This window comes from Amblyraja radiata, chromosome 3, assembly GCF_010909765.2.
Source record: "Amblyraja radiata isolate CabotCenter1 chromosome 3, sAmbRad1.1.pri, whole genome shotgun sequence".
NCBI lineage: Eukaryota > Metazoa > Chordata > Chondrichthyes > Rajiformes > Rajidae > Amblyraja > Amblyraja radiata.
This window is the reverse complement of record NC_045958.1, coordinates 102,233,196-102,260,808: the sequence shown is the minus strand read 5'-3', so window position 1 is coordinate 102,260,808 and position 27,613 is coordinate 102,233,196. Positions and strand designations below refer to the sequence as shown.

Genomic DNA, 27,613 nt, shown 5'->3' with positions numbered 1-27,613 from the left:
GCCGGAAAATGGGATTAAGAGGCAGAGATCAGCCATGATTGAATGGCGGAGTAGACTTGATGGGCCAAATAGCCTAATTCTACTCCTATAACTTTATAGGAGGGCCCGACCACCGGCTACAGGAGCCAAGATCACCTTGTCAACGGAAGGCTCGATGCCCCCGACCGCGGGAGAACAAAGTAGGCAAGAGATTGAACTTTTTTACGCCTTCCATCACAGTGAGGAATATGGAGGAGTCACTGTGGTGGATATTTATGGATAGGAATATGTATTTTGTGTGTTCTGTCACTTTTTATTGGTATGACTGTATGGCAAATGAAATTCCTCATATGTTGCAAAACATACTTGGCTAATAAAGTATTATTATGATTATTATGATCTTTTCACACAACTCCGGCACTTACAAAGTTGAACATCTCTGCATTTTGATGGTCCATTTTAGGGCATCACTGTTTGTTTTTCCAGAGCAGGGAAGATGATTATATTAAAGGTGCCCAAATGATTCACAAGTCTGCAGGTCTGCAGATTCTGAAATTATGAAACCCACCATCCAAATTATGACCGTTTGTAATTGTATAAAGTCTGTAACATAAACAATTGTCTCAAGATACTTCACAGACAAAAATACTGCTAAGCTGATGAGTCAAGAGAGTTTTATTGTCATCTGTCCCAGATAGACCGATGGAATGTCAAGATAGGGTGGCCACGGTGGCGCAGCGGTAGAGTTGCTATCTTGCTGCGCTTGCACCGCCGGAAACCCGGGTTCGATCCCGACTACGGGTGCTGTCTGTACGGAGTTTGTACGTTCTTCCTGTGACCTCTTGGGTTTTGTCCGAGATCTTTGGTTTCCTCCCACACTCAGGACGTGCAGTATTGTAGGTTAATTAGCCTGGTGTATGTGTAAATTGTCCCTAGTATGTGTAGGATAGTGTTAATGTGCGGGGATCGCTGGTCAGTGCGGCCTCGGTTGGCTCGTTATCTCTAAACCAAACTAAACTAAATGAATCAATGAAATTCTTACATGCAGCATCACAACAGTATATATGTAAATATAGTACTCTAAACAATATAATAAACAAGAAAGTTCAGTGTGTGTATATATACCATACATATATATACATACATACATGTACACACACATATGCACACGCACATACATGCATACATACACAAAAGCAAATGCAAAAAGACAAAACCAAGGCTCTGAGCTGCTGGGAGAGGTTGAGTAGGCTGGGACTCTATTCCTTAGAGCTCAGGAGGATGAGGGGTTATTTTATAGATGTGTACAAAATCTTGAGTGGAATAGATCGGGTAGTCGCACAGAGTCTCTTGCCCAGAGTAGGCGAATCGAAGATCAGAGGACATAGGGTCCAGGTGAAGGGGAAAAGATTTAAAAGGAATATGAGGGGTAACATTTTCACATAAAGGGTGGTGGGTGTATGGAACAATCTGCCAGAGGAGGTTGTTGAGGTTGGGACTATCCATATTGTTTGTTTTGTTTTTGTCTTTTGTTTTTACCTTGTTTGGGATGTGTTTATCTTGTGTGGGACTAAAGATGGAAATTAGCCACTGGCTACAATCTTGCATATTACATGCAAATGTTTATTAATATGCACTGTCCCTAATAAAATCAATTCAATTCAATTCAGTTTAAGAAACAGTTAGTCAGGTACATGAATAGAACAGGTATGGAGGGATATGGACCGAACGCGGGCAGGTGGGACTAGTGTAGCTGGGACATGTTGGATGGTGAGGGCAAGTCGGGCCGAGGGGCCTGTTTCCATGCTGTATCACTCTATGACTTTATAACCCCATGAGAGGGAGAAAAGTTGAGTGAAATTAAAAACTTAGAGGGACACCGACATCCACATTCATTGAAAATAACATGGAGGTTCAGCAAATGTTATAATCATCTTTATAGCAAGAGGATTGGGGTACAAGAGTAGGAGTGCATTGTTCCAATTATATAGAGTCTCAATGGCCGCAGTGGAATGTTGGGGACTGATCAGGTCTTCCTGCATAAGGAAGGATATTCTTTTAAAGGAAGGAGTGTCACAAAAGTTCACAAAATTGATTCCTGGGATGGGAGGATTGTAATGTAAGCGATTAGGGTCAGAGAGTGAAAGAGTCATACAGCACAGAAACAAGCCTTTCAGCTCTGTGAATTCACCCTGTCTATTCAGCGCTCTATTCAGCACCCTGCCTCCAGCGCTCCAAGGAATAAAGTCGTAGCCTACCCCGCGTCCGCCTGTACTTCTACTGCACCTCCTTCCTATAGCAGGGTGACCAAAACTGTACACAATACTGCAAAAGCGGCTTCACCAATGTCTTGTACTACTAAAACACAATATCCCAACCTCTGTACTCAATACCCTGAATGATCAATGTACCAAAAGCCATCTTGACCAACCTATCTACTTGTGATACCACTTTCAGGCAACTATGTACTGTACCTCTACTGACATCAGTTTGAAAAAGGGTCTCGACCCGAAACGTCACCCATTCCTTCTCTCCAGAGATCCTTTGCTTATATTTTTCATTTTGAACTTATGTGTGCACCAAGGAACCGAGGTTCTGCTCCTTAGTGAGTGCACACTCCTTTTCTGTAGCACGTACAGGCAGCAGTAATGATTTCCTTGCGTGTCCCACTCTTACTGTACATCTGCATGTCATTAATTGTGCGTTGTTTCACATTTTTTCACTTGCGGATAGCTCAAACAAAACATTTTAAGGCTTGACAGTTTTCAACTGAATAAGAGCTGGCTCGTTGGTCTAGGGGTAACGCTGGTCTAGTGCAGACTCGGCGAAACGAAGGACCTGTTTCCGCGCTGTATCTTGAAACTAAACTAAACTAAAGCACTTTACCTTTAAGTGTTTTTACCATTAAAAATGGTAAACGTTGTTCTGCCAGTCTGCTTTCCTTTTAATACACCCACTAGGAACATACACTCTGAGATTCTACCTACTTTCAGCTTCTCGAGCAGATTGAAGATTATATAGGGTTATGGAAATGATCACAGATAAAATGCCAAGCGATGTGCCCAATCCCACAGAATAGAATATGAATCTTCAACGTATCATACCTATCCAGGCCTCAGAATTAAGATAGGGACTGCTTGATATGCAGGTCAGGTGACACCTTTGGAGAGAGAAACCGAATTAGTGTTTTGGAACAAGGAACTTTCAAAAGCAAATCCTGCAGACTTCCATATTTACCATATTTAGCTTTGCATATAACCAATGGAAACATATGCTTTCAGTTCCAGATGGCAGAATATTATGTACTCATCTGTCACATTCCAGTTTAAAACATGGCATCTGGAATCAATGTTAGTGAATATAGTCATCTCATACCGCACATCACTTGTTTGCCCTTCTGCCCTCAGGAAAGCGTTACAGGTCCATCAAATCACACACCACAAGATTAACAAACAGTTTCTACCCCAAGGTCATCACCACTCTGAACTCTGCACTGAACACACAGCCCCCATAGGCAATATTTTGTACTGCCACAACACTATACTGTGAAATATTGCACATTATTACTTGCCATTTTTGTTATTCATTATTTGTCATTCGTTATTATTTATCTGATACGTTGGAGTGCGCCTGAAATGTTGCACTTGGGCAGTGCGCCTGAAATGTCGTTGTATGTATTTCCAATGACAGTAAAGTGTATTATTATTATTATTATTATTATTAGGAGTGGTAGGTTGTTAATCTACACAGGAACCTGTGTACTGCAGTTACAGTATGCTCGTGCTTGATGAATCAACTGACTACTGTGTAGGAAGGAACTACAGAGAAGGAATGGGTGACGTATCGGGTCGAGACGTCTTCAGACTGAGAGTCATTTCTTTCTCCCCCATATCCTTTGATTCCGTTAGCCCTAAGAGCTAAATCTAACTCTCTCTTGAAAACATCCAGTGAATTGGCCTCCACTGCCTTCTGTGGCAGAGAATTTCACAGATTTACAACTAAAAGTTTTTCCTCATCTCAGTCCTAAATGGCTTTTATTCTTAAACTGTGTGACCCCCAGTTCTGTACTCCCCCAACATCGGGAATATTTTTCCTGCATCTAGCCTGTCCAATCCTTAAGAATTTAATATGTTTCTATGATCCACTCTCATCCTTCTAAATTCCAGTGAGTACAAGCCCAGTCGACCCATTCTTTCATCCAGAGAAAAATGTTCTAGAGAAAATAATGATCATACCGCTGGGTTGTAAGCTGCCCAAGCGAAAAATATGAGCTGGCTACGGTGATGAGTTGAGGGGTGGGAGTTCCGAGGTAGTCTCCATCTGTGATGTGAGTGAACAAACTTCATAGATGCGGAAGGAGGCAAAGGCTGCTGCCACAATACAGGATGCTCCCACGATGTACCACCAGCTGAACGCAGGCAAAGAAGCTCCTTTCAAAATGCTGTAAAGTCCAAAGACAACCAGAAGAATCAGCGAGAGGACCTGCACACAAATTGGGGGGCTCATGCCACCAATGTTGTCAGTGAAATATCACCGATGGAAACGTACGCTTTCATTTTCAGGCAGTGAATAACCTATGAGAACTGCCCATTGAACAAAGAACGAGGAACTGAAACACCTTACCTCTGGAAGAAATACCATGTGGAACACCATATATACGGCTGTGACATTAAATCTGTTTAGATTAATGGAATTAGATTGCAAACTTTATCTTGGCTAATATATTAAACCCTACTCAGCCCAGCTTTCAAACTAATGCGAAGATGGACAGAAAAAGCTGGAGTAACTCAGCGGGTCAGACAGCATCTCTGGGAAAAGGAATAGGTGATGTTTTGGGTCGCGACCCTTCATCAGATGCATCAGGCTAACTGCATCTCGGCACTAACATTGACCATTTAATCTATCGGAGATGTTAGATTCTAAAGTACCTGGAAGGACATGTGAATGGCACTGGAGAGAATGACCGAGCTGTTTTCTTTTCTTCTTTGGACTCATAGATTCTCACACACATAAGCAACCTCTTTGGCTGACCATGGAGCCCGTATTCCTGGGCAGTCCTTGTAGCTGAAGATGAATATCAGAAACAGGACAGTCTGGCCCTTTCATCCTTCTCTGTCATTCACCAAGATCACGGTTAAGGGTCTGTCCCACTTAGGCTATTTTTTAGGCGACTACAGGCGACTAGGCTGTTGCCGCATGGTCGCCGGGGTGTCGCCTGTATGGTCGTGAGTCGTCTCCTCAGTCGCCCAAAGAGTCGTAGCGTCTTTCTGGTCACCGCTGGATTTTCAACATGTTGAAAAAATTTCGGAGACAGTCGGCGACAGTGGGTTTGACGCCAATGAGCGTAGCTTGACTTCTCCTGACGTGGGTGCTGTTGTGGTTGTCGCCAGGTTAACGTAGGTTGTTGCCGGTGAAAAGGAACGGGTGATATTTTGGGTCAAGCCCCTTCTTCAGGGTCAGGGGAAAAGGAAACGAGAGATATAGATGGTGACGTAGAGAGATATATATGGAACAAACTAGACTAAGTGGGACCCATTGGGTGGTTAGGTCCCCCAATGCAACCCATTCCCCAACGCAATATTCCACCACTCACCAATAGTGCATGCGCGGCTCATTTCCCCACATCCGCCAGCACTCCCTCCCCCTCCTCTTCATGTATGGGAGGGGAGGGGGGGAGGGAAGGGGGCTGTGTGGCAAGGGGGGTGTGGGGAGGGAGGGGAGGGTGTGTGTGTGTGTTGGAAGGGGAGTGTAAGATGGGGAGAGGGTTGTGTGTGGGAGGGGTGGTGTGGGGGGAATGGGGGGTGGGGGGGAGGGGCGGTTGTGGGGGAGAGGGGTAGTGGGGGAAGAGTTTGTGGGCAGGGTTTGTGGGGGCGAGATGTGTGGGCGAGATGTGTGGGCGAGATGTGGGGCGGAGTGGGAAGGTGTGTGGGGAGAGAGCCTGGAGAAAAGACGGGGGTCGTGGGGAGAGGGGGAGGGGGCAGGAGCCAGCGAGGGGGATACAGCAGGCGATGTGGGCTTACAGCGGGCGATGTGGACTCACAGCGGGTGCTAGTCGCTGGATGTTCTCCTCCAGAGTCTCCGTTTTCCGCTTGGCGACATCTCTGACTCCGCGCCGGGTTGGGCCGCTTCCGGTCCCTCCGAAAATTGTGTCTGGTTGGAGACCTCCGCCAGCCATGCAGAGCCTCCATCAGCTCCATTAAAGACGCGATGGTGCAGGAAGGGGCTGAGCCTCCCGCAGAGTGACAGGAGAAAAGACCAATCCACGCTGCACTGACTGGCAGGAGAGTAGATCGATCTGCGCACGCGCAATTTTTAAACCTCGCTAACTCTTACATTAGACCCCCGATCAGAACGAAACTTGGTGCAATCGCAGCAGAAGAAATCGGTGATTAAGCTGGCGAAAAATCGTAGCACTATCGCGTACCGGTTTTGCGCAAATAGAATGACCACGCAAACCAGAAGATAACAAGATCAGAGTTTTAGTTATGTATAGATGGAGGATAGATAAATAGATAGAAGATGAATGAAAGATATACAAAAAAGTAACGATGATAAAGGAAACAAGCCATTGTTAGCTCTTTGTTAGTACAATGAGACTTAACAAGATGACTTTGAAGCTGGTACGACTTGGGTGGGGGAGGGATGGAGAGAGAGGGAATGCAGGTGTTATTTGAAGTTAGAGAAATCAGTAGGCTGTGGAACTAATTGTTCCAAATGCTCCAAGCCGCTGAAGAGTGTTCTCCCGACGCCGAAGCCCCATCATCCGGCAAGAGGGCCTGAACATCGGGCCGCCGTTGCGGCGACTGCGGAGGCCTCAATAGGCCTTCCCTCACAGTGGGAACCATTGTGGGGGAATGTTTTATGTTCAATTCTTTTTTAATGTGGTGTCTTACTTTTATTGGTGTGCTGCAAATGGCAACTCAAATTTCACTGCACCAGAAATGGTGGATGTGACAATAAATGTCCTTTGTCCTTTGCCTTTGCCTTTAAATTGAACTTAATCAGACTTTGCCTTGCCAAATAATGACAGACACTGTCTCTCAGAAACTGTATCACCACTGATGTTGGGCTCACCAGCCTGTAGCTACTTGGCTTGTCCTTACACCCCTTCTTAAATAAAGATACAATATTAGCCACCTTCCAGTCTTCCATTACCTCAGGCATGGCTAAATATGATACAATGATCTATTTCAAGACCTCTGCAATTTCCTCCCTGGTTTCCCACCATATCCACGAGTACACTTGATTTGGCCCTGGCAATTCATTCACTTTAATATGTTTTAAGGTCATGCAGTCATGAGTCATAAGAGCAAAATTAGGCCAGTCGGCCCATAAAGTCTACTCCGCCATTCAATCATGTCTGATCTATCACTCCCTCCTAACCCCATTCCTCTGCCTTCTCCCCATAACCTCTGACACCCGTACTAATCAGGAATCTATTTTTCTTTGCCATAAAAATATCCATTAAGACCACTGGCACCTCCTGTTATGTAATGCGGGTATGTTCAAATGCATCATTACACATTTCCCTCAGCTCTTTAGCTTCCATGACTTTCTCTGGTAAATGCAAATTATGAATATTTATTCAACACCTCGCCTATATCCTGTGACTGCACTCATGGCAAACCATGTTGGTTTCCTCAACACTGCAGTGCTGGTTTGCATTTTACAATCAATTTTCAGCTTCCAATTGGATTGTCGAGTTTAGTTTAGTTTAAAGATACACCGTGGAAACAGGCCCTTCAGCCTACTGAGTCCACGCCGATCAACGATCCCCGCACACTAGCACTATCTTTCACAATTTACAATCGTTACCGAAGCCAATTAACCTACAAATCTGTACGTCCTTTGAGTGTGGGGGGAAACCCACACAGTCACGGAGAGAACGTACAAATTGCGTTCAGACAGCACCTGTAATCAGGATCGAACCTAGGTCTCTAGCGCTGTAAGGCAGCAACTCTACCGCTATGGCAATGTGTCACCCAGGGAGGACTGAATTTAGTGAGTGAATTTCTACACATATCTCAGCAATATTTCCCAAACATGAATAATACCTTTCAGACCGCTAAGATTGTCTGCAATGTATTACATCACTTATGCTTTATAAGGTTCAGAAAGGAATTGGTCCAAGTCCTGAAAAGAATTTACAGTAAACCTATTTAATCAGCAGATAATTCTAATTGCTCCATTAGTTGATGAGAAGATTATTCAATTAATCTAAAGGCTTTAAGCAATCTACAAAAGTGGAAGAAAATAATCCTGCTAAAATAAAGTTAAAATAAAACTAATGCTTGTAACATTTTCTCACAATTATGCTCGAAATTGAGAATACCTTTGGTTAAAACCATAACCAAGGCTGCTTTGATTACAGGGTATTAGTTATAAGGATTCCTCCTGCTCTCCAAGTAACCGAAGATAGACACAAAAAGCTTGAGTAACTCAGCGGGACAGGCAGCATCTCTGGAGAGAAGGAATGGGTGATGTTTCGGGTTGAGACCCTTCTTCAGACTGGTGAGGGATAAGGGAAACGAGAGATTTAGACGGTGATGTGGAGAGATAAAGAACAATGAATGAAAGATAATGCAAAAAAGTAACGAACATAAAGGAAACAGGTCATTGTTAGCTGTTTGTAGGGTGAAAATGAGAAGCTGGTGCGACGTGGGTAGGGGAGGAGTAGAGAGAGAGAGGGAATGCCGGTGCTAACTGAAATGGGAGAAATTAATATTGATACCACTGGGCTGTAAGGTGCCCAAGCAAAATATGAGATGTTGTTCATGCAATTTGCATTTAGCCTCACTCTGACAATGGAGAAGACCTAGGACAGAAAGGTCTGTGTGGGATGGAAGGAGAATTAAAGTGTTTGACATCCGGGAGATCAGGTAGGTTCAGGCGGGCTGAGCGAAGGTGTTCCGTAAAACGATCTACCAGTCTGCGTTTGGTCTCGCCGATGTATAAGAGTCCACATCTTGAACAACGGATACAGTAGATGAGGTTGGAGGAGGTGCAAGTGAACCTCTACCTAACCTGAAAGATCGGTGTCGTTGGACAGAGTCATGGGAGGAGATATAGCGACAGGTGTTGCATCTTTTGCCGTTGCAGTGGAAGGTACCTGGGGAGGGGGTGGTTTGGGTGGGAAGGGATCTGTGAACCAGGGAGTTGTGGAGGGAAACGGTCTCTGCAGAAGGCGGAAAGGGGTGGAGATGGGAAAATGCGGCTAGTGGTGAGATCCTGTTGTGTTTGATAAATCACTGGATTCAGTTAATTGTTTTGATTCACTCAGCAATTTAATACACCAGTAAATAAGGCACGTACACTCACGAGTCCACGGATATCCCCGAATGCACTCGCAAACCCCGAGTACACAGCAGTGTACTCCCATTTTCTATCAAATGGTCACAATAAAAGTCACTGTTCCCTGATCAGCTTTGTTGCCCTCAGATTAGTTTACGACCTACAATGATTATTTGAAGTATGCTGCGGTAATTCCATGATAAATCTATTGCCTCAACACACATAACTTACCTTCACTTGCACAGATTAGTGGGAAGCCAGAGGATTGGGAAGCTTTTAAAAGTAACAGAAGGTAACTAAAAAGTCAATACGGGGAGAAAAGATGAAATACGAAGGTAAGCTGGCCAATATTATAAAAAAGGATAGCAAGAGTATCTTCAGATATATAAAGAGTAAGAATGAGGCAAGAGTGGAAGTTGGGCTGCTGGAGGATGATGCAGGAGAAGTGATAATGGGGAATAAAGAAATGGCAGAGGAGTTGAGTAACTTTTTTCCATCAGTCTTCACAGCGAAAGACACCAGCAACGTGCCTGAAATTCAAGTCAGGGGTTGGAAATTAGTGGAGTGGGGATATTACTTGGGAGAAGTGCTTAGGAAGTGCTGGTGCAGGATTCTTAAAAAGTTAATTTGCAAGTCGAATCGGTAGTAAGGAAGGCAAACGCAATGTTAGAATTTATTTCAAAACGGCTAGAATACAAAAACGGGGATGAAATGGTGAGGCTCAAAAAGGCGCTGGTCAGGCCGCATTTGGAGTATTGAGACCTATTTTGGCCACTATATCTGAGGAAGCATGTGCTGGCTCTGGAGAGGGACCAGAAGAGGTTTACAAGAATGATCCCAAGAATGATTTCAGTTCTGATGAGGGGATTTTTACGTGAAATATGAACTCTGAAGGATTCAAAGCACTGGAGTAACTGAGCAGGTCGGGTAGCATCCACCTCTCCTGTGCCTATAATCAGTCTGAGAAGGGTCCCGACCCTAAACGTTCCATCCATGCTCTCCAGAGATGCTGCCTGACCCGCTGAGTTACTCCAGCACTCTGTGAAACGTCACCTATCCATGTTCTCCAGAGATGCTGCCTGACCCGCTGAGTTACTCCAGCACTCTGTGAAACGTCACCTATCCATGTTCTCCAGAGATGCTGCCTGACCCGCTGAGTTACTCCAGCACTCTGTGAAACGTCACCTATCCATGTTCTCCAGAGATGCTGCCTGACCCGTTGAGTTACTCCAGCACATTGTGTCCTTTTGCATAAACCATTATCTTCAGTTCCTTGTGTATATGTTTAAACATTAACTCTGCTTCTTTCTACACATGCTGCCTGACCTTATTTTCTTCCAACATTTTCAGTAGTTTTTTTAAACGTTCAGGCGCAGAAACTTTTCACTTTTTAAGAACAATTAATCCTTCTAAAAAGCCCCAGAATTAAGATTATTAATATTCCTATAACATTTTGTATATATGGGCATCAACAAAATAAGTCTTAATGTAAACAGATGAGTCAGGCTTATTTTGATTTAGTTGATATCCTAATTACTGTGGCAGTTGGTTAATTCAATGTGGTTTTGTGGCACGTTGGCGCAGCGGTAGAGTTGCTGCCTTACAGCGCCAGAGACCTGGGTTCCATCCTGACTATGGGTGCTGTCTGCACAGAGTTTGTACATTCTCCTGTGACCATGCGGGTTTTCCTCCAACATTCCAAAGAAGCACAGGCCTGTGTGTTAATTGGCTGCTGTAAATTGTCCCCATTGTCCCTACCTGACCATGGAGACCCATTGTCCTGGTGGTGTTGCAGGGTCAGCTTGGCCAAGCACTTGTCCTCAATCGCTGCTCCACAACTCCATGCAGCTGTGGGTCACATCCAGTCCTCACGCTCGGCCTCTTGGAGCGGAGCCCAATCTAGCTGAGCTTCAGAAAACAAGGAACTGCAGATGCTGGTTTACACAAAAGGGCACTAAGTGCTGGTGTAACTCAGCGGGTCAGGCAGCATCTCTGGAGAACATGGACAGGTGACGTTTCACAGAGTGCTGGAGTAACTCAGCGGGTCAGGCAGCATCTCTGGAGAACATGGATATGTGACGTTTCACAGATTGCTGGAGTAACTCAGCGGGTCAGGCAGCATCTCTGGAGTACATGGATAGGTGACGTTTCTCAGAGTGCTGGAGTAACTCAGCGGGTCAGGCAGCATCTCTGGAGAACATGGATAGGTGACATTTCACAGAATGCTGGAGTAACTCAGCGGGTCAGGCAGCATCTCTGGAGTACATGGATAGGTGACATTACACAGAGTGCTGGAATATCTCAACGGGTCAGGCAAACTCTCTGGAGAACATGGATAGGTGACTTATTCGGGTTGGGTTTGGTTTAAAAACGTCTTTTCGTGGACTTGAGCCACATTTTCACGTCGAAGATAACACAGTTTATTAACTGCGGCAGCATGCCTGGTTCGCCGCTGCGAGGAGAAGATAAGATTGATCGATGAACTTTATGTAACTTTGTAGGCACAGAGACATGCCAACTCTTTGTCTACTGCCTAAGTGAGGTCTGCTGGATGGTTTTACCGGGCTGTATTCAAAAACAAAGCATTTCACTGTACCTATGACAATACAGTATCATTGAATTTGATGGGGTCAAGGAAAGAGCATACACGTCGCGGCCCTGTTTCCAGTAATCTTTCCACCACAACACACAAGAAGCACAAGAAGCGACAAGACAGACACCATTGTATGCAGATGCCGAGAAGTGTGTTCAGCTCTGGCTGAACAATTTCTAATATTGTATGTGGACTCGATAAGAAGAAGATTGAATTTGATGTGTAAGTGTTGGATGGCTTATAGGTACTGGGCATGTTAGACCTGGAGTGATAGCTTTAACATGTGTGTTTGTTTTTGTTGTACACAGCGGAATATGGGCACAGCCCCAGCAGAGTGGAACAAACGGAGAATAAACAGGAAGTTAAGGAATTATAATAGCTCCATTCTTTAGTAAATTTTCCTGCTGCTGGAAAGTAAACTTTGTTTTCTTAAGTCTTAATAAGAATTTTGGTAATATGACATAATACCTTTGTAAAATAATGCATGACAATCAGGCCCTGCTTCAAGTAATAATAATAATAATAATGGATGGGATTTATATAGCGCCTTTCTAATACTCAAGGCGCTTTACATCGCATTATTCATTCACTCCTCAGTCACACTCTGTAACCCCTGCATTCCCTTTCTCTCCCTCCCTCCGGTACAAACCAACATCTGCAGTTCCTTTCTATACATTTAGCAAGGATGTCTGGTATGTACCAGAAGCTGCACCTCAACATGGGCTTTTCCGGTTCCTTAATCTTTGGTCCACAACCCCCCCCCCCCCCCCCCCACCCACACACCTCCCCGTTCCCCCCCACACACACCCTCCCCACACCTCCCTTCCCCCACACCCCCTCCCCCACTCCAGCACTCTGTGCCATTTTGGTCTGAGAAACCATTGCACTGTAATGAAGAAACATCTCTGCCTTATTGCCATCGCAAATTATCCCAACTTGGGCTCAGAATTTGTTTCTATTCATTCCTTGTGTAGGAGGGATCTACAGGTGCTGCCTTACACCGAAGAATGACTGGATTACTCCAGATCATTACAAAATGCTGAAGTAACTCAGCGGGTCAGGCAGCGTCTCTGGAGAAAAGGAATAGGTGACATTTGGGGTCGAGACGTCTGATAAGTGTCTCGGGTCTCGATCCGAAATGTCACCAATTCCTTTTATCCAGAGATGCTGCCTGACCAGCTGGGTTACTCCAGATCTTTGTGTCTATCTGCTGTTCCTTCTTACACATACACTACTTCTACCAAGTCCCATTTTACTCTATTGAAATCTATTGAAATTCAGTTTAGGTCTGTCTTGAGGTCCTACATTACCTTTTTCCACACTATATTGAAACATAGTGAACTATGTGCACTGTTCCCTTCAGCCTCCTGCACAGACACCATTGGGTTATGGGGAGAAGGCAGGAGAATGGGGTTAGAAGGGAGAGATAGATCAGCCATGATTTATGCATCTCCGTGGATTGTCATCTTGTTGTGGTGGAGAAGCTTGTGTGGACTTGAGATCCTGAGAGCGATGCCGTCTGGAGCTATGCTCCTTGTAGGGCCACCCATGGCGGTAAGGTCGAGGGGGAGGTCCCTGACAAAGAGCAATCCAACCAAGACCTCAACGGTGCAACAGGTGGAGGACGATGACTGATGATAGTGGTGCGTCACAACGGCTGGGAAGGCGGATGAAGGCTGCAGCAGAAAAGGGTCCCCGTCATCTTGGACTCCAAGCCACTGGATCCTGACCCAGATCTGTCAATGACTGTGGGGTGGCTGTCTGTGCACCAGTTTCCCCAAGTTAAACAGTCATGCACAGGCGTCCTCCATATAGGGAATACCCTGGAGACACCCATGGTCAGCCATGACCGAGGGGAGTCTCAGAAGAAGATTGAATGGCGGAGTAGACTTGATGGGCCGAATGGCCTAATTCTACTGCTATTTCTTATGACCTTATGGCCATTATCACTTAGATTTGGAAATACAAGACTGATCCTTCATCGGAAACACAAGAGAGTGTTGATCAAGAGGCGAAGTGCTAGAGGAACACTGTGGGCCAGGCAGCATTTGTGGATGGAAATGGGCTGATGCATTTCAGACTGAAAAGTCACAACTCTGGTCTGTGGTCTGTCCTTTTCCTTCCACAGATGCCGCCTGACCCGCTGAGTTCCTCCGAACACTTTGCTTTTGTTCACTGCTCTTTTGTAGTTGCTGGGTCTAAACCCCCAGATCTCATTTCCCCAACAGCACTGGGCGAGTACCTGGGGAGTACCTCTGAGCGGGCAGCGATGAATTGAAGAGAAGGATCCCCACTAGGGACGTGAAATAATCCGCAGCCCTACCAGTGAAGTAGACGGCATCCGTGGAGGGAAATGGACACAAGCTTTTCAGAATGAAGGTTGGCAAATCAAAATGTTGTCTGTCCTCTTTCCTCCAGAGACGCTGCCTGACCCACTGAGTTCCTCCAGCACTTAGTCATAGAGTGACACTTAGTCATAGAGTGTTGTGACAGGCCCTTTGGTCCAACTTGCCCACACCAGCCAACATGTTCCAGCTACACTAGTCCCACCTCCAACCCTGTCCTATCCATGTCTAACTGGTACTTATATTTTGGGATAGTGCCTGCCTCAACTACCTCCTCTGGCATCTTGTTCCATACACCCACCACCCGTTGTGTGAAAAGGTTATCCCTCAGATTCCTAATAAATCTTTTCCATTTCACCGTAAACGTAGGTTCTCTGGGCCTCGATTCGCCTACTCTGGGCAAGAGAATCTGTGCACCTACCCGATCTATTCCTCTCATGAATTTTATACACCTCAATACTTTGTGTCCTTTTCTTTAGCAAACCAGCACCTGCAGTGTCTCGATTCTCCTGCATTCAATCATTTTGTTTGTAACACAAATAACACAATGACGCATTGGATTCTAAAAAAAAAGTTTATTTGCATAAATTATTCAGCAAGATATTTACATATACATATACACTGTAATTTTCACATTGATCACTGACATAGCTTGCATATTATTCAAAATAGGACAAGCACAGTAAAATTCACTTATAATATATTTCATGCAATATTACTTCTATTTATGAATCTGTTATAATTATAGGTACGTGAAGAAATATTTTCATTTGTGTTTGGCTGAAATATGAGAAATCACTCCAAAACTGGTCCCAAAAAAGTCTCCACATACAAAGTACAGGCTAAAATAACACCTCATCGGAAATACTTAATATATCTGCAATATAAACATACTGAAAATATTAAGTCATGTTTGAACTAATACAGCAGTAAAATGATGTAGCAATTCTCACCATCGCATAAATTGTATAGCTTGTGGGAGGCAATGTCTATTGGTACATTTCACAACATGTAGACATATTTTTCTCATCGTTTGAGATTTTGTTGTACAGTGTAAGAAAAGTAAGTCAGTCGTGATAACAGACTTCACGTGTTCAGCTGTATTGGAACAAGTGACCTGCTTGGTCTATGTCTGACGGAGTTAAAAAGTGTTTGCAGGTCAAAACCCTCAAAGTTGAGACGTGGTCTATCAGGAAACAGTACCACCCACAGGCCTCTGAAATACAGGCAACCTAAAACAATGGAGCGGTACCTCAAGCATTGTCTCCACAAAAACTTTCCAGAGGCATTGGTAGGATAGGCGTGTCCATGGCCATTACATTTCTGGGACCAACATTGAAACAGTCTGTGATCAAAAGGGTGCATTGTTTGTATGCCCCACACCAGACTCCTGAAACAAGTGCTCTACCTAGTTTTAGTTTAGAGATACAGCGTGGAAACAGGCCCTTCTGCCCACCAGCGATCACCTGTACACTAGTTCTGTTGTACAAAATGGGGACAATTTACGGAAGCCAATTAACCAACAAAATCCTGCAGGTCTTTGGAGTGTGGGAGGAAACCGAAACACCTGGAAATAACCCACTCGGACTCTTGACTTGCATGCAAGTCGGGGCAGTTTTGTGCTGTAAATTTCATTCTGGTCAAAGTGCTAATCCTGAGATTCAGTTTCAGAGATAGAGCATGGAAACAGGCCCTTCGACCAACCGAGTCCGTGCCGACCAAAGATCTCCCATACACGAGTACTATCCTACACACACACACTAGGGACAATTTACGATTTTATCAAAGCCAATTAACCTACAAACTTGTACGTCTTTGGAGTGTGAGAGGAAAGTGAAGCACCCGAAGAAAACACACGCCATCACAGGGAGAATGTGCAATCTCCGTACAGACATCACTTGTAGTCAGGATCAAACCCAGGTCTCTGGCACTGTAAGGCAGCAACTCTACCGCTGAGTCACCCTCACACCTGGACCCTGGAGAGCTGACAACTTTATTTGCACAATGGAGGAGTGGGTGGGAGAAACATATCTTAGATTGCCGGTGTGAAATGCATGCAAGAGTCTTGGCCTCCAGCTCCACTCAACAGCAACACTCCACACAATAGAGTGGTTGTACTGGAGATTCAGGTCACCAAGAGCCTAGGCTTTTGCACACACTTAGTGAGGGTGTTCGAAGATGAATGTCTCATTTGGTGGACCTTCCAATCCAGCAATGTCCCGAGCATAATCCTATCGTTCTCTTTCATCCGTATGTTGTGGACTTAGACATGGACCTAGTCATCGACATTGTCATAGACATAGACGTAGACATGGACATAGCCATAAACATAATTATAGACATAGTCAGAGAAATAGACAGAGAAATAGACAGAGAAATAGACATAGACATAGACGTAGCCATACATATAGACATAGACAAAGAACAGTACAGAACAAGAACAGGCCCTTCGGCCCACCTTGTTTGTGCTGAACACGATGCCAAGACCAACTCTTAAAGGCCTGCACATTATCCATATCCCTCCATTCCCTGCATTTCCATGTGCCTATTGAAAAGTTTCTTAAGTTCCAATTTTGCATCTCGAAAAATCTCTTAAACCCCACTATCCTACCTTGGAATCTGCAGTCTATTTTTGATGTCCAGCATTTTTTAAGCGCTCTTAAACCTGTGTGTTAGAAACTCATATGCCTTTGATGTAATCACTTGTCAGTGCACCATTTTTTGGGGCTACGGGACTAGGGGGATCTGTGGCCAGGGTTGGGAAAGGGGATATACTGATGGTGGTCATTCAAATCGATACAGGTGTCAGAAGTTATGGGGATAAGGCAGAAGAATTGGGTTAGGAGGGAGAGGTATATCAGCCATGATTGAATGGTGGAATAGGCTTGATGGGCCGAATGGCCTAATTCTATTCCTATCACTTATGACCTAATAAGCTAATCAATGCAGTTCCGTATAAAATCTTACAAGAAGGTGGATGCTTGTCTAGCGACTGTATAGTTAGAATAAAAACAGTCGCAATATTATTTAACCTGCAAATTCCAAGTGAATACATCCTTATTGGGTAATCTGGCAGCTGAGAATGACCCTGTGAAATAGTGCTGAGTGAAAACTTTGTCGAAACTCCTGTAGCTGCATTTTTAACCGAGATTTGTGTATTTTTGAACACAGGAAGACCTGGCATGGGGGGATCGCCATGGGGGGGGGGGGGGGGAGAGGAAGAACAAAGAACATGGTGTGGAGGAGCACCATGAGAGGGGGGGGGGGGAAAGGAAGAGCAAAGGAAGACCCGACATGGGGGAACAGCCGCGAGGGAGGGGGAGGGGGAGAACTAAGGAGGACCTGGTGCGGGACACATTGTACCTTTGTCAGCGCCCTTTATGTGGTGACTATTTGCATACCTTGGGTAAGCATGCAAAGAATTTCACTACGTCCTGTGACCTGTGACAATAAAGCATTTAATTCAATGTATTCATTCATATAAATATCAGAGGGTGGCAGTACACCATACAGCCCATCTAGGCCGTATTACTGTCAGCTCAATCAGAGCTGGGTGTTGTTCCCATCTGTTCCCTCGCCTTTGTTAAAACGAGGAATGCACGGGTTTGATGCAATCACTCGATGCTGCACTGGCAGTTCTGCACTCAACCCAGGTGCAGTTTGCTTGCAGCTGGCTGGAAGGGCAGGTGTGCAGGCAGAGTTTACCTGCGAGAGGCGGCAGTAACAGACATCTGTTTAAAAGTTTCCATTCAGATAGCCAGAACTAAATCATTCACATGCAACTTCGAGAAAGAACTATAGAAAGTAGTTTTGGAAATCCTGTCCTTCCCTTAAAAGAGATCTTGAGGCAGTGGAATTTAATATTTAAAAAATTGTTCCTTATTTTTTGCTTGTCAATTACGAAAGTTATAAAATCATCGGCTCATGGGTACACGTATTGTTCCCTTAACAGTAAAAAGTGCCTGCGTGTGTGTGTGCGTGCAAGACTCAGTGGGCAGAGTAGATAGTTCTAAAGCTTGGCTTAAAACCAGGTTTGTTTTCCACTTGCGAGTGTACAGATAAGTGAAGGTCTGTTCATAGTCAGGGAGGTCATACACATATTGTTCCCTTCATGGTAGAAAGTGTCTGCGAGTGTGTGTGCAAGACTCAGGGGGCACATCGATTCACCAATAAACAGTTCTACGACTTCAAACCAGACTTAACCTCTTTTAACCTCTGAGAGCACAGATATAGGAGGTCCATCTAAGGACAGGCCATAGGAGAAAGGTCAACGCAGATCCGACCTACAGGTCCATCTTAAAGCCTGCTGTTTTGAAGGCAGTGAAAAGAAAGGCTTTCTCCTTAATTCTTCAGAGAGTGACATTTTGCATAAAATGGGCAGCTTGGAATGAGCCAATGTCATCCATTTTACGAGATTATCCACAGTGATCACAATAAACCGCTGCCAGTCTGTTTACATTGTAAAGATACATATTTTGGCACATTGGCCTTCATCAGTCAGAGTATTGAGTATAGATGTTGGGAGGTCATGTTGCAGTTGTATAAGACGTTGGTGAGTATTGTGTTCGGTTCTGGGCATCATGTTATAGGAAAGATGTTGTCAAGCTGGAAAGGGTACAGAGAACATTTACGAGGATGTTGCCAGGACTAGAGGGTGTGACCTATAGTGAGAGGTTGAGTATGCTGGAACGCTATTCCGTGGAGCGCAGGGGGATGAAGGGTGAACCTATAGAGGTATACAAAATCATGAGAGGAATAGATTGGGTAGATGCACAGATTCTCTTGCCCAGAGTAGGTGAATTGAAGACCAGAGATCATATGCTTAAGGTGAATGGGTAAAGATTTAATAGGAATCTGAGTGGTAACTTTTGCCTTCCAAAAGGTGGTGGGTGTGTGGGACAAGCTGTCCGAGGAGGTAGTTGAGGCAGTGACTATCCCAATGTTAAAGAAACATTTAGACAGGTACATGGATAGGACAAATTTGGAGGGATATGGACCAAACGCGGGCAGGTGGGCCTAGTGTAGCTGGGACATGATGGCAAGTGTGGGCAAGTTGGGCTGAAGGGCCTGTTACCACATTGTATCTCTACGACTCTATAAAGGACATGTGATTAGAATATATCTCCCCGCGCCAACTGTGAAAATTGGAGAGCGTTACACTGAGCTTGCCCATCCTATGAAAATGCTGCCACATGTTAGACACTCTGAACTTGTAACAAAAGCACTTTTTGTTTGGAGATCTGAATGTGACAAGTCCGAGACGCTAAAATGGGCATTGTTTACAACTTTATACGTCCACTTTTGAGCATTGGGGCATTTCACACCTTATCGTATGACAAGGGTTTGTATTAGTTGCTGTTAGACTGCTAAGCTTTGGTCAGTGAAGCCAGCAAGGTGTCGATGCTTTTTTCGACAGGACGCCGCTTACCTTCTGCAGTTTGCCCCTGGCGATTTTCTCCCGAGGTAACAGTGTATTTTACGGGCCTGCCCCATTAGCCGATTTTTTGGACAACTATAGGCGACTGCCGCAAAATTTTCAACATGTTTTCGGCAACAGTGGCGACAATTTTTGCTTGTTGTAGGTTGTCGTAAGTTGACGTAGATGTTGTCGTAGGTTGTCGTAGGTGCTGTCGTATGTTGTCCCCAGATGTCGTAGGTGAATCCCATTAAAACTAGTCCCTGGCAGTCGACTAAGTGGGACAGGCCCTTTAGCCTCCTTGGTTGGAGAGATGGTGGCTTTGGCTTGCGTCGAGGAGCTAGGGGTGGAGTGGGTTGAATGTGTTTGCCGATCACAGCCCTGTTGCCACCTATAAGGATGTTGAGTGGAAGCGCTGGAAATGGGGAACAGTCTGGCGTCACCTAGTTTCATTGTCTATTTTAATCTGGGCCGCAGATGGTGCAGATGGTGCAGACGGAGCCGTCGGAGTCACTGAATGTATCACACAGTTACGGCATGCAATACACCCTGCACAAAAGAAAACTCCATCGCTGTAGTAGTAAAGCAGCAAAGCTGTAAGATATTAGTGCTGGTGCTTCCAATGGAGAGGCTGAAAATTTGACTTGCGCCATCAGACGCTATTAGATTCCTTCCAGCATTTTCACAACACCATCACAGGGAGTGCTTTCCCTTACCGGCCTCTTTACACATACCAACTATCTCAAAATTAAATGCATTTTTCTGAAGGTACCATTCAAGAAATATATGTTCAGTGAATCTATCCTCCCCCTGTCACATGCACTCCACAAACCCTGTACCTCTTGCACTAAGGTCACTCTTGTCACATCCACTCCACAAACCCTGTACCTCTTGCACTAAGGTCACTTGTAACAATGTTTTGTCCTTCCGTTGACTGGTTAGCGCGCAACTGAAGCTTTTCAATGTACCTCACAGCCTTCTCTTCATCTCAATCTTACACGGCTGATTCCTTATTCCGAGATCTTGTACCTTGTTCTGGATTTTCTAGATGTCATAAGGTCATAAGTGATAGGAGCAGAATTAGGCCATTCGACACATCCAGTCTACTCCGCCATTCAATCATGGCTGATCTAGCTCTCCCTCCTAACCCCATTATCCTGCCTTCTCCCCACAACCCCTGACACCCTGAGAGGAAGGAAACAGCTTAATTGTGTCGTCCTTGTCAATTTCTCTCGCGACCTTGCACACCTCAGCGAGATCTCCGCTTATTGTTCCAAACTCCTGAAGGTTGCTCAATTCCACCATTGCCTTTCACCTTCCTGCCCGAAATCAGTGAACCTACACTGACATATAACGTTATAAAAGGACTGGACAAGCTAGATGCCGGAAAAATGTTCCCAATGTTGGGGGAGTCCAGAACCAGGGGCCACAGTCTAAGAATAAAGGGAAAGCCGAGATGAGATAAAACTTTTTCACCCAGAGTATTGTTAATTTGTGGAATTCTCTGCGACAGAAGGCAGTGGAGGCCAATTCACTGGATGAATTTAAAAGAGAGTTATATAGAGCTCTAGGGGCCAGCAGAATCAAGGGTTGTGAGGAGAAGGCAGGCATGGGTTACTGATTGTGGATCAGCCATGATCACAATGAATGGCGGTGCTGTGATTCTCAAAGGGCCAAATGGCCTCGTCCTGCACCTATTTTCTATGTTTCTATAACTCGTGGGGTGAGGAATATTCACAGCATCTGACAAAGGATAATGCTCACAGGGGGTGGAATTGGGGTGGTGAACTGATCCGCTACTTTACCATCCTTTGTTTGAGTCGGATTAAAGAACGGCCCAACGCAAAGATGTGCCGTGACTTGCAATTACCTGCACTCTCTCTCTCTCGGGACTTCCTTTCCCAGAATGGTCCTCTCTTATGCGTTCCGCAGTCATTTTTTGTTTTATTATTACTGTCTCCAAACTGGAAGCAATCAGATAAAAAACAGAAAATAGGACAGAGCTATTAAATAATTGAGTTATTATTCCAGCCAGTGTTTTCCCTTGCCAGTGTTGTTCAGCTCAGGTAAATAATCCCTTCCTCAAGTACTCCATGTGATGTGAAAATGCAGAAAGCGCTGGATGACTATTCTTATTCATTTAGGTTTCTCTTTAGATTTGCATAATTTCTTCCAATACCACTGTTCAATGTGTTAAAGATGAATTCCCTGGCCTAATGGATTATCTATCACGCTGCCATTCCTTTCCGCTTCCGACGACGTCTCATCGAGGCCTGGGACTATTGTTGCTGGTGGAAGTCCTCATGTCTGACAATTTTGTAGATGATCCAGTACATAATGTTGAAGATTAAAAAGGCTAAAGGGAAACCAGCCCGCGCTACCGTGTCGATCTTCTTGGCTCTGTCGATGAAGAGTTTCCTCATGTCATCGTGACCTTTTGGCGCAGGTTGCGGCGTGCTAATGGTACCTTTTGGAGTGACTCCATCTTTTGATTGGTGACACGGTCCCACCCCGTAGGAGGTGAAACTGAAGCGACTTTCTCTCACCTCATTGTGCTGTGAAGGGAGCAGAGTGTTAATGCTGACCACATGGTTCAAGTACAACCACATAATAAACAACATTATGTCATTCTTCAAATTTGACCTACTTTTTAGTATGGAAATAACCGGCAAACCGCCTTGCGGAGCGGCACGGTGACGCCGCGGTGGAGTTGCTGCCTTACAATGCCGGAGATTCGGGTTCGATCCCGACTACGGGTGCTGTCTGTATGGAGTTTGTACGTTCTCCCCGTGACCTGCATGGGTTTTCTCAGAGATCTTCGGTTTCCTCCCACACTCCAAAGACATACAGGTATGTTGGTAAATTGGCTTGGTATAAGTGTAAATTGTCCCTAGTGCGTGTAGGATAGTGTTAATGTGCGGGGATCGCTGGTTGGTGCAGCCTCGGTGGGTCGAAGGGCCTGTTTCTGCGTTGTATCTACACTAAACTAAATATCTTTATATTTCCTTAAGCTTGTTTATTCATCACTATCAAAAGTTCATACTGTCACAAGACATAGGAGCAGAATTAGGCTATTCGGCCCATTGAGACTACTCTGCCATTCAATCATGGCTGATCTATCTCCCTCTCTCATCCTCATTCTCCTACCTTCTCCCCATAACCCCTGACACTCTTGCTCATCAAGAATCTATCAATCTCCACTTTAAAAATACCACTTTAAAAATAGTATTACTCCATTTTAAAAATAATAAAACCTGCAGGTGATTTTATTCTGTGTTAATGCTTGTAAAGTATAATTTATACATATAGTATTGCCTGTCATTTCCTACAAAATTAGTTTATTATACTTCAATCAGCCCAATAAGCTTCAAAGCAAACTTTCAATTTCTATTTCAGTCATCTTCCTCAAAGGAAATTTTTGCTTGATCCTTCAATAAATATCATCTTTACGATTTAAAAATTATTATTGGGTGGCACATGGCGCATTAGTAGATTTGCTGCCTTACAGCGCTAGAGACCTGAGATTAATGCTGACTAGCGGTGTTGTCTATATGGAGTTTGTACGTTCTCCCCATGACCTGCCTGGGTTTTCTCTAGTTTCTTCCCACACTCCAAAGACATACAGGTTTGCAGGCTAATTGGCTTTGTAAAATTGTAAATTGTCGCTCATGTGTGTAGGATAGTGTTAATGCGTGGGGCTTGCTGGTTGGTGCGGCCTTGTGGGCCAAAGGGCTTGTTTCTGAGCTGTATCTCGAGACTAAACTAAACTGGAGTAAAATTACAGTTGTTTCATGTGTTCAGTGGTCTATTGCACACCCGAACATCTAATTGTGCTAAGATAGACACAAAATGCTGGAGTAACTTAGCGGGAAAGGCAGCATCTCTGGAGAGAAGGAATGGGCGACGTTTCGGGTCAAGTCCCTTCTCCAGACTGATGTCAGGGGAGTGGGTGGTGTATAGATATGGAAGTGTATAGATAAGGAAGTGTAAGGTGTGAAAACAGGACAAAGAGATCAAGTAAAGTGTAGAATGGACCATTGTTAGTTGGGAGAAGGTAACAACAAAGCAAACAAAGATAAAATGTAATCGGAGAACTGAGAAGAGGGAGGGGATGGAGAAAGAGGGAAAGCAAGAGCTACTTGAAGTTAGAGAAGCCAATGTTCATACCGCTCGGGTGTAAGCTGCCCTAGCGAAATATGAAGTGCTGTTCCTCCAATTTGAGGTGGCGAAAATGTTGGAGGATTATGTGCTGTATGCGACGGCTGATGAGTTGGAAGGTGAGGACAAGCGGGTCTCTGTCCCTATTACGAATGTGGGGAGGGTGAACAAGAGTGGAAGAGAGGAACCCCCGTTCCCTAAAAAATGAGGACATCTCCGATGACCTAATTGTGCTAAGTAAGTTAAGTATACATCCTTGCCAATATTATGGTGAGTTTTTGAAACAACTGATATTGGCATTATGGACCAGATGTAGAGGCATATGCATTTGAGGGGCTTAGGTAGGGTAGATAGGACAGTTTCCTCAATGGCAGTGGAATCCAGAACTAGAGGGCTGAGGTTTAGCGTAAGGAGTGAGAGGTTATGAAGGAGAAGTTTTTTTCTGGGTTCAGTTTTAGTTTTTGAGATATAGCGCGGAAACGATCCCTACCTGCCACCAAATCCGCAGCCACCAGCGCTCCCAGCACATTAACACTATCCTACACACACTAGGGACAAGTTTACACTTTACATCAAGCCAATTTACCTACATACTGGTACGTCTTTGGAGTGTGGGAGGAAACCAAAGATCTCGGAGAAAATCCACGAGGTCACGGGGAGAACGTACAAACTCCGTACAGACAGCAGCCGTAGTCGGGATCGGGATCGAACCTGGGTCTCCAGCGCCGCAAGCACTGTAAGGCAGCAACTCTACCGCTGCACCACCGTGCTGGCTCTAGTGCCCCTAGGTCTCTGGTGCTGTGAGGCAGCAGCTCTACCCGCTGCGACACTGGATCAATCTATAATATTACCACATGTGCCAACCGATTCTGCTGGAAAGGCCCAACACTGTCGGGAAAGGCTCGATGGGTGAATCCTGACCTTGCTAACTGTTCAGAAAGATGGAAACATTGATTTTGCCAATCTTAGGTAATTAAACCCACCCCTCCCTGACCTACAAACCTGTACGTCTTTGGAGTGTGAGGGGAAACCAAAAATCTCGGAGAAAATCCATGCAGGTCACGGGGAGAGCGTACATGCCCCGTACAGATAAGCAGCTGTAATCAGGATGGAACCCGGGTCTCTGGTGCTGTAAGGCAGTGGCTCTACCGCTGCGCCACCGTGCCACCCATGTATCACTTGCCAGGCTTTGACCTCTCTTCCAGCTCTCTTCCCCTCAAAACTAAATTCTATACTATACATAAACTAAACTAAATCATCCGTGTTCTCCAGAGATGCTGCCTAACCTGCTGAGTTACTCCAGCACTTTGTGTCTATTTTTAAAAATATAGAACTGTGCGGTTTGGTTCGAAGATAGACACAAAAAGCTGGAGTAACTCAGTGGGCCAGACAGCATCTCTGGAGCGAAGGAATAGTTTGGTTTAACACTATTGTCATGTCCATCGGGATACAGTGAAAAGCTTTGCTTCTGCACCTTTGATTTAGGATTGTTGTACAAACAAGGAGTAAAGGAAAGCAGAAGACATAAATAGAGTAAGGTGGGAGCAATGATGTGGAAGTTGAAACTCTGCTGTGCGATATAATAATCAACACACTGACACATCCCTATGAATACCATGCTGTTCCAACACCTTAGTGTGAACAGGTCCATTAAAATAGCAGACACAAATCTCATAGGTGGCATTATTATAAGCACACACTTCAGTTTCAACCAAGTCCCTTAGAAATGATTCAGTCTTCACATTTCCTGAGGCGTTATGACTAAGTCATTTGCAACAGCAAACATAAATATGATAGAAAGGTTGGCTGCAAAACTGAAGGGTAAAGTGTGGCTTCAATGGGTTGAAAGATAAACCGATGACATATCAGGTGGAAGCATCAACGTTATTTTTAATCAAATTAGAGACATGTTTGGACTTTAACAATTTGTAACATCAAATGCTTGTCAGAACTGTCTCCCAGTTCTGCAGCGTTGCTGATTACATCTCACTGACCCATATTAAACCCAAAAGGCCTTTCGGTTTGAAAGGTTTTTAGCATGGAAATTTGTATCCGCACATCACACAAATCCAAATGCCCCGTGCAAAATAAGTCAGATAACACAAAGATGTAATAGCATATAAAATGAGCCGGTATTGACATTGAGACATTGAAACAGGGACAACTACAGAATAACCAACACAGGGGATCTACACATGGATCATGATGGATAAAAATCTCATATTTTATTCCACAAATCAGGTGCATTTCTAAGGTACCTTTCCTGTCATTGACTGCAGTTGTCCCAAAAGCAGGCTTCAAACACAATTATTGATGAATTTGTTGTTGTTGTATTTTTTGAACAGTTATTTTTAAATTATCTTAATCCTTCTTAGTCGTTCGGTGGGCGGCGCGACTTTCGTCAGCAGCGGCCTCTACAGTCCGTCTGCGTTTTTATTATTTTATGTCTTTGTTTTTATGTATTTTTTGTTATTTTTTGTTGGGGTGTGTGTGTGGGGGGGGGGGGGGGGGGTGGGGGTGGTGTGGGGGGGAGGGGGTAACTTTTAAATCTCTCCCTGCACGGGAGACCCGACCTTTTCTTTGTCGGGTCTCCGTTGTCGTTGGGGCTGCAACGAGGAGCGGCCTCCAACAGGAAGACCGGGGGCTGTGGTGCCGACTACTCACCTCACCGTCGCGGAGCTGGCCGAGTCCAGAGCGGGTGGAGCTGTGGTGGACGCTGCTGCGGCCCGAGCCCCGGAGATTCGGTGGCTGCAACTGCGGGTCTGGCGGACGGAGGCACCGGGAGCCCGCGGGTCCCTGGAGGGAGTCCGCTTTTCGGGGCTTCCGCAACGGCGACTTCTCCCGCCCAAGTTGCGGGGTTGAAGAGCTCCTGGAGCGGGGCCTACATCACCGCCCCGCGAGGCTTGGAATGGCCGCGGGACTGCGAGCGCGCGCCGGGGGCTCTAACATCAATAACCCGGTGTGCGACCTTGCATCACCCGGCGTGGCTTTAATGGCCGCGGGACAATTCGCCATCGCCCGCCGGGGGCTTTGACTTTGACTCTGACATCGGGGGGGGGGGGGAGAGTGCAGTGGAGAGAGAAGTTTTTTTGACCTTCCATCACAGCAGTGTGATGGATGTTTATGTAAATTATGTTGTGTCTTGGGTCTATTTGTTTGTAATGTATGGCTGCAGAAACGACATTTCGTTTGGACCTCAAGGGGTCCAAATGACAATAAATTGAATTGTATTGTATTGTAAAGTCTCCTTTAGTTGCACTGATCGGAGAGGAACCTAGAGTGCCCTCTGGTGGTACCAAATATATCTTCCCAGACATTGAGAGAGAGAAGAGAACTCATTGAGAAGAGGACTCAATGAGAACCATTCCCCGTCCCAGCTCTCCCACAGCCCACTGTCTCCGCCTCTTCCTTTCTTCTTCCCGCCCCCCCCCCCACCCTCCACATCAGTCTGAAGAAGGGTCTCGACCCGAGACGTCACATATTCCTTCGCTCCATAGATGCTGCCTCACCCGCTGAGTTTCTCCAGCATTTTTGTCTACCTTCATTGAGAATCAGAGCTCATTCTGTGGAGATTTACTTGCCATATATTCCCAACAGAAGTATTAAAACGTGCACATTGTACAAACGTAGGATCACGTGTGACTCCTCTAATACTGCTCTTCCTGAACAAGTTATTGCAATGCCTAAGTTATTCGTTGAAGGAGAAATAGGATTCAAATTTAAAATTATACTGCTTGATGTCAGCATTATACATTCATTTGAATTGCATCTAAGAATGTCAGAGTAAATAAAAGTGAGTGACAATCATTTAGGCTTCAAACTTTAGAGATA

General features: G+C 45.0%; 1 protein-coding gene across 1 annotated transcript in view; it reads right to left on the bottom strand.

Annotated features, from left to right (window-relative positions):
* Positions 1 to 21,651: 21,651 nt before the first annotated feature.
* The window catches only part of LOC116971342 (glycine receptor subunit alpha-3-like), a 144,517-nt gene continuing 138,555 nt past the window's right edge, over positions 21,652 to 27,613 (bottom strand). Inside the window, 2 exon segments of the mRNA XM_033018450.1 lie at positions 21,652 to 22,170; positions 24,634 to 24,654. Coding sequence (XP_032874341.1) covers positions 21,904 to 22,170; positions 24,634 to 24,654 — 288 coding nt within the window. The 3' untranslated portion in view covers positions 21,652 to 21,903.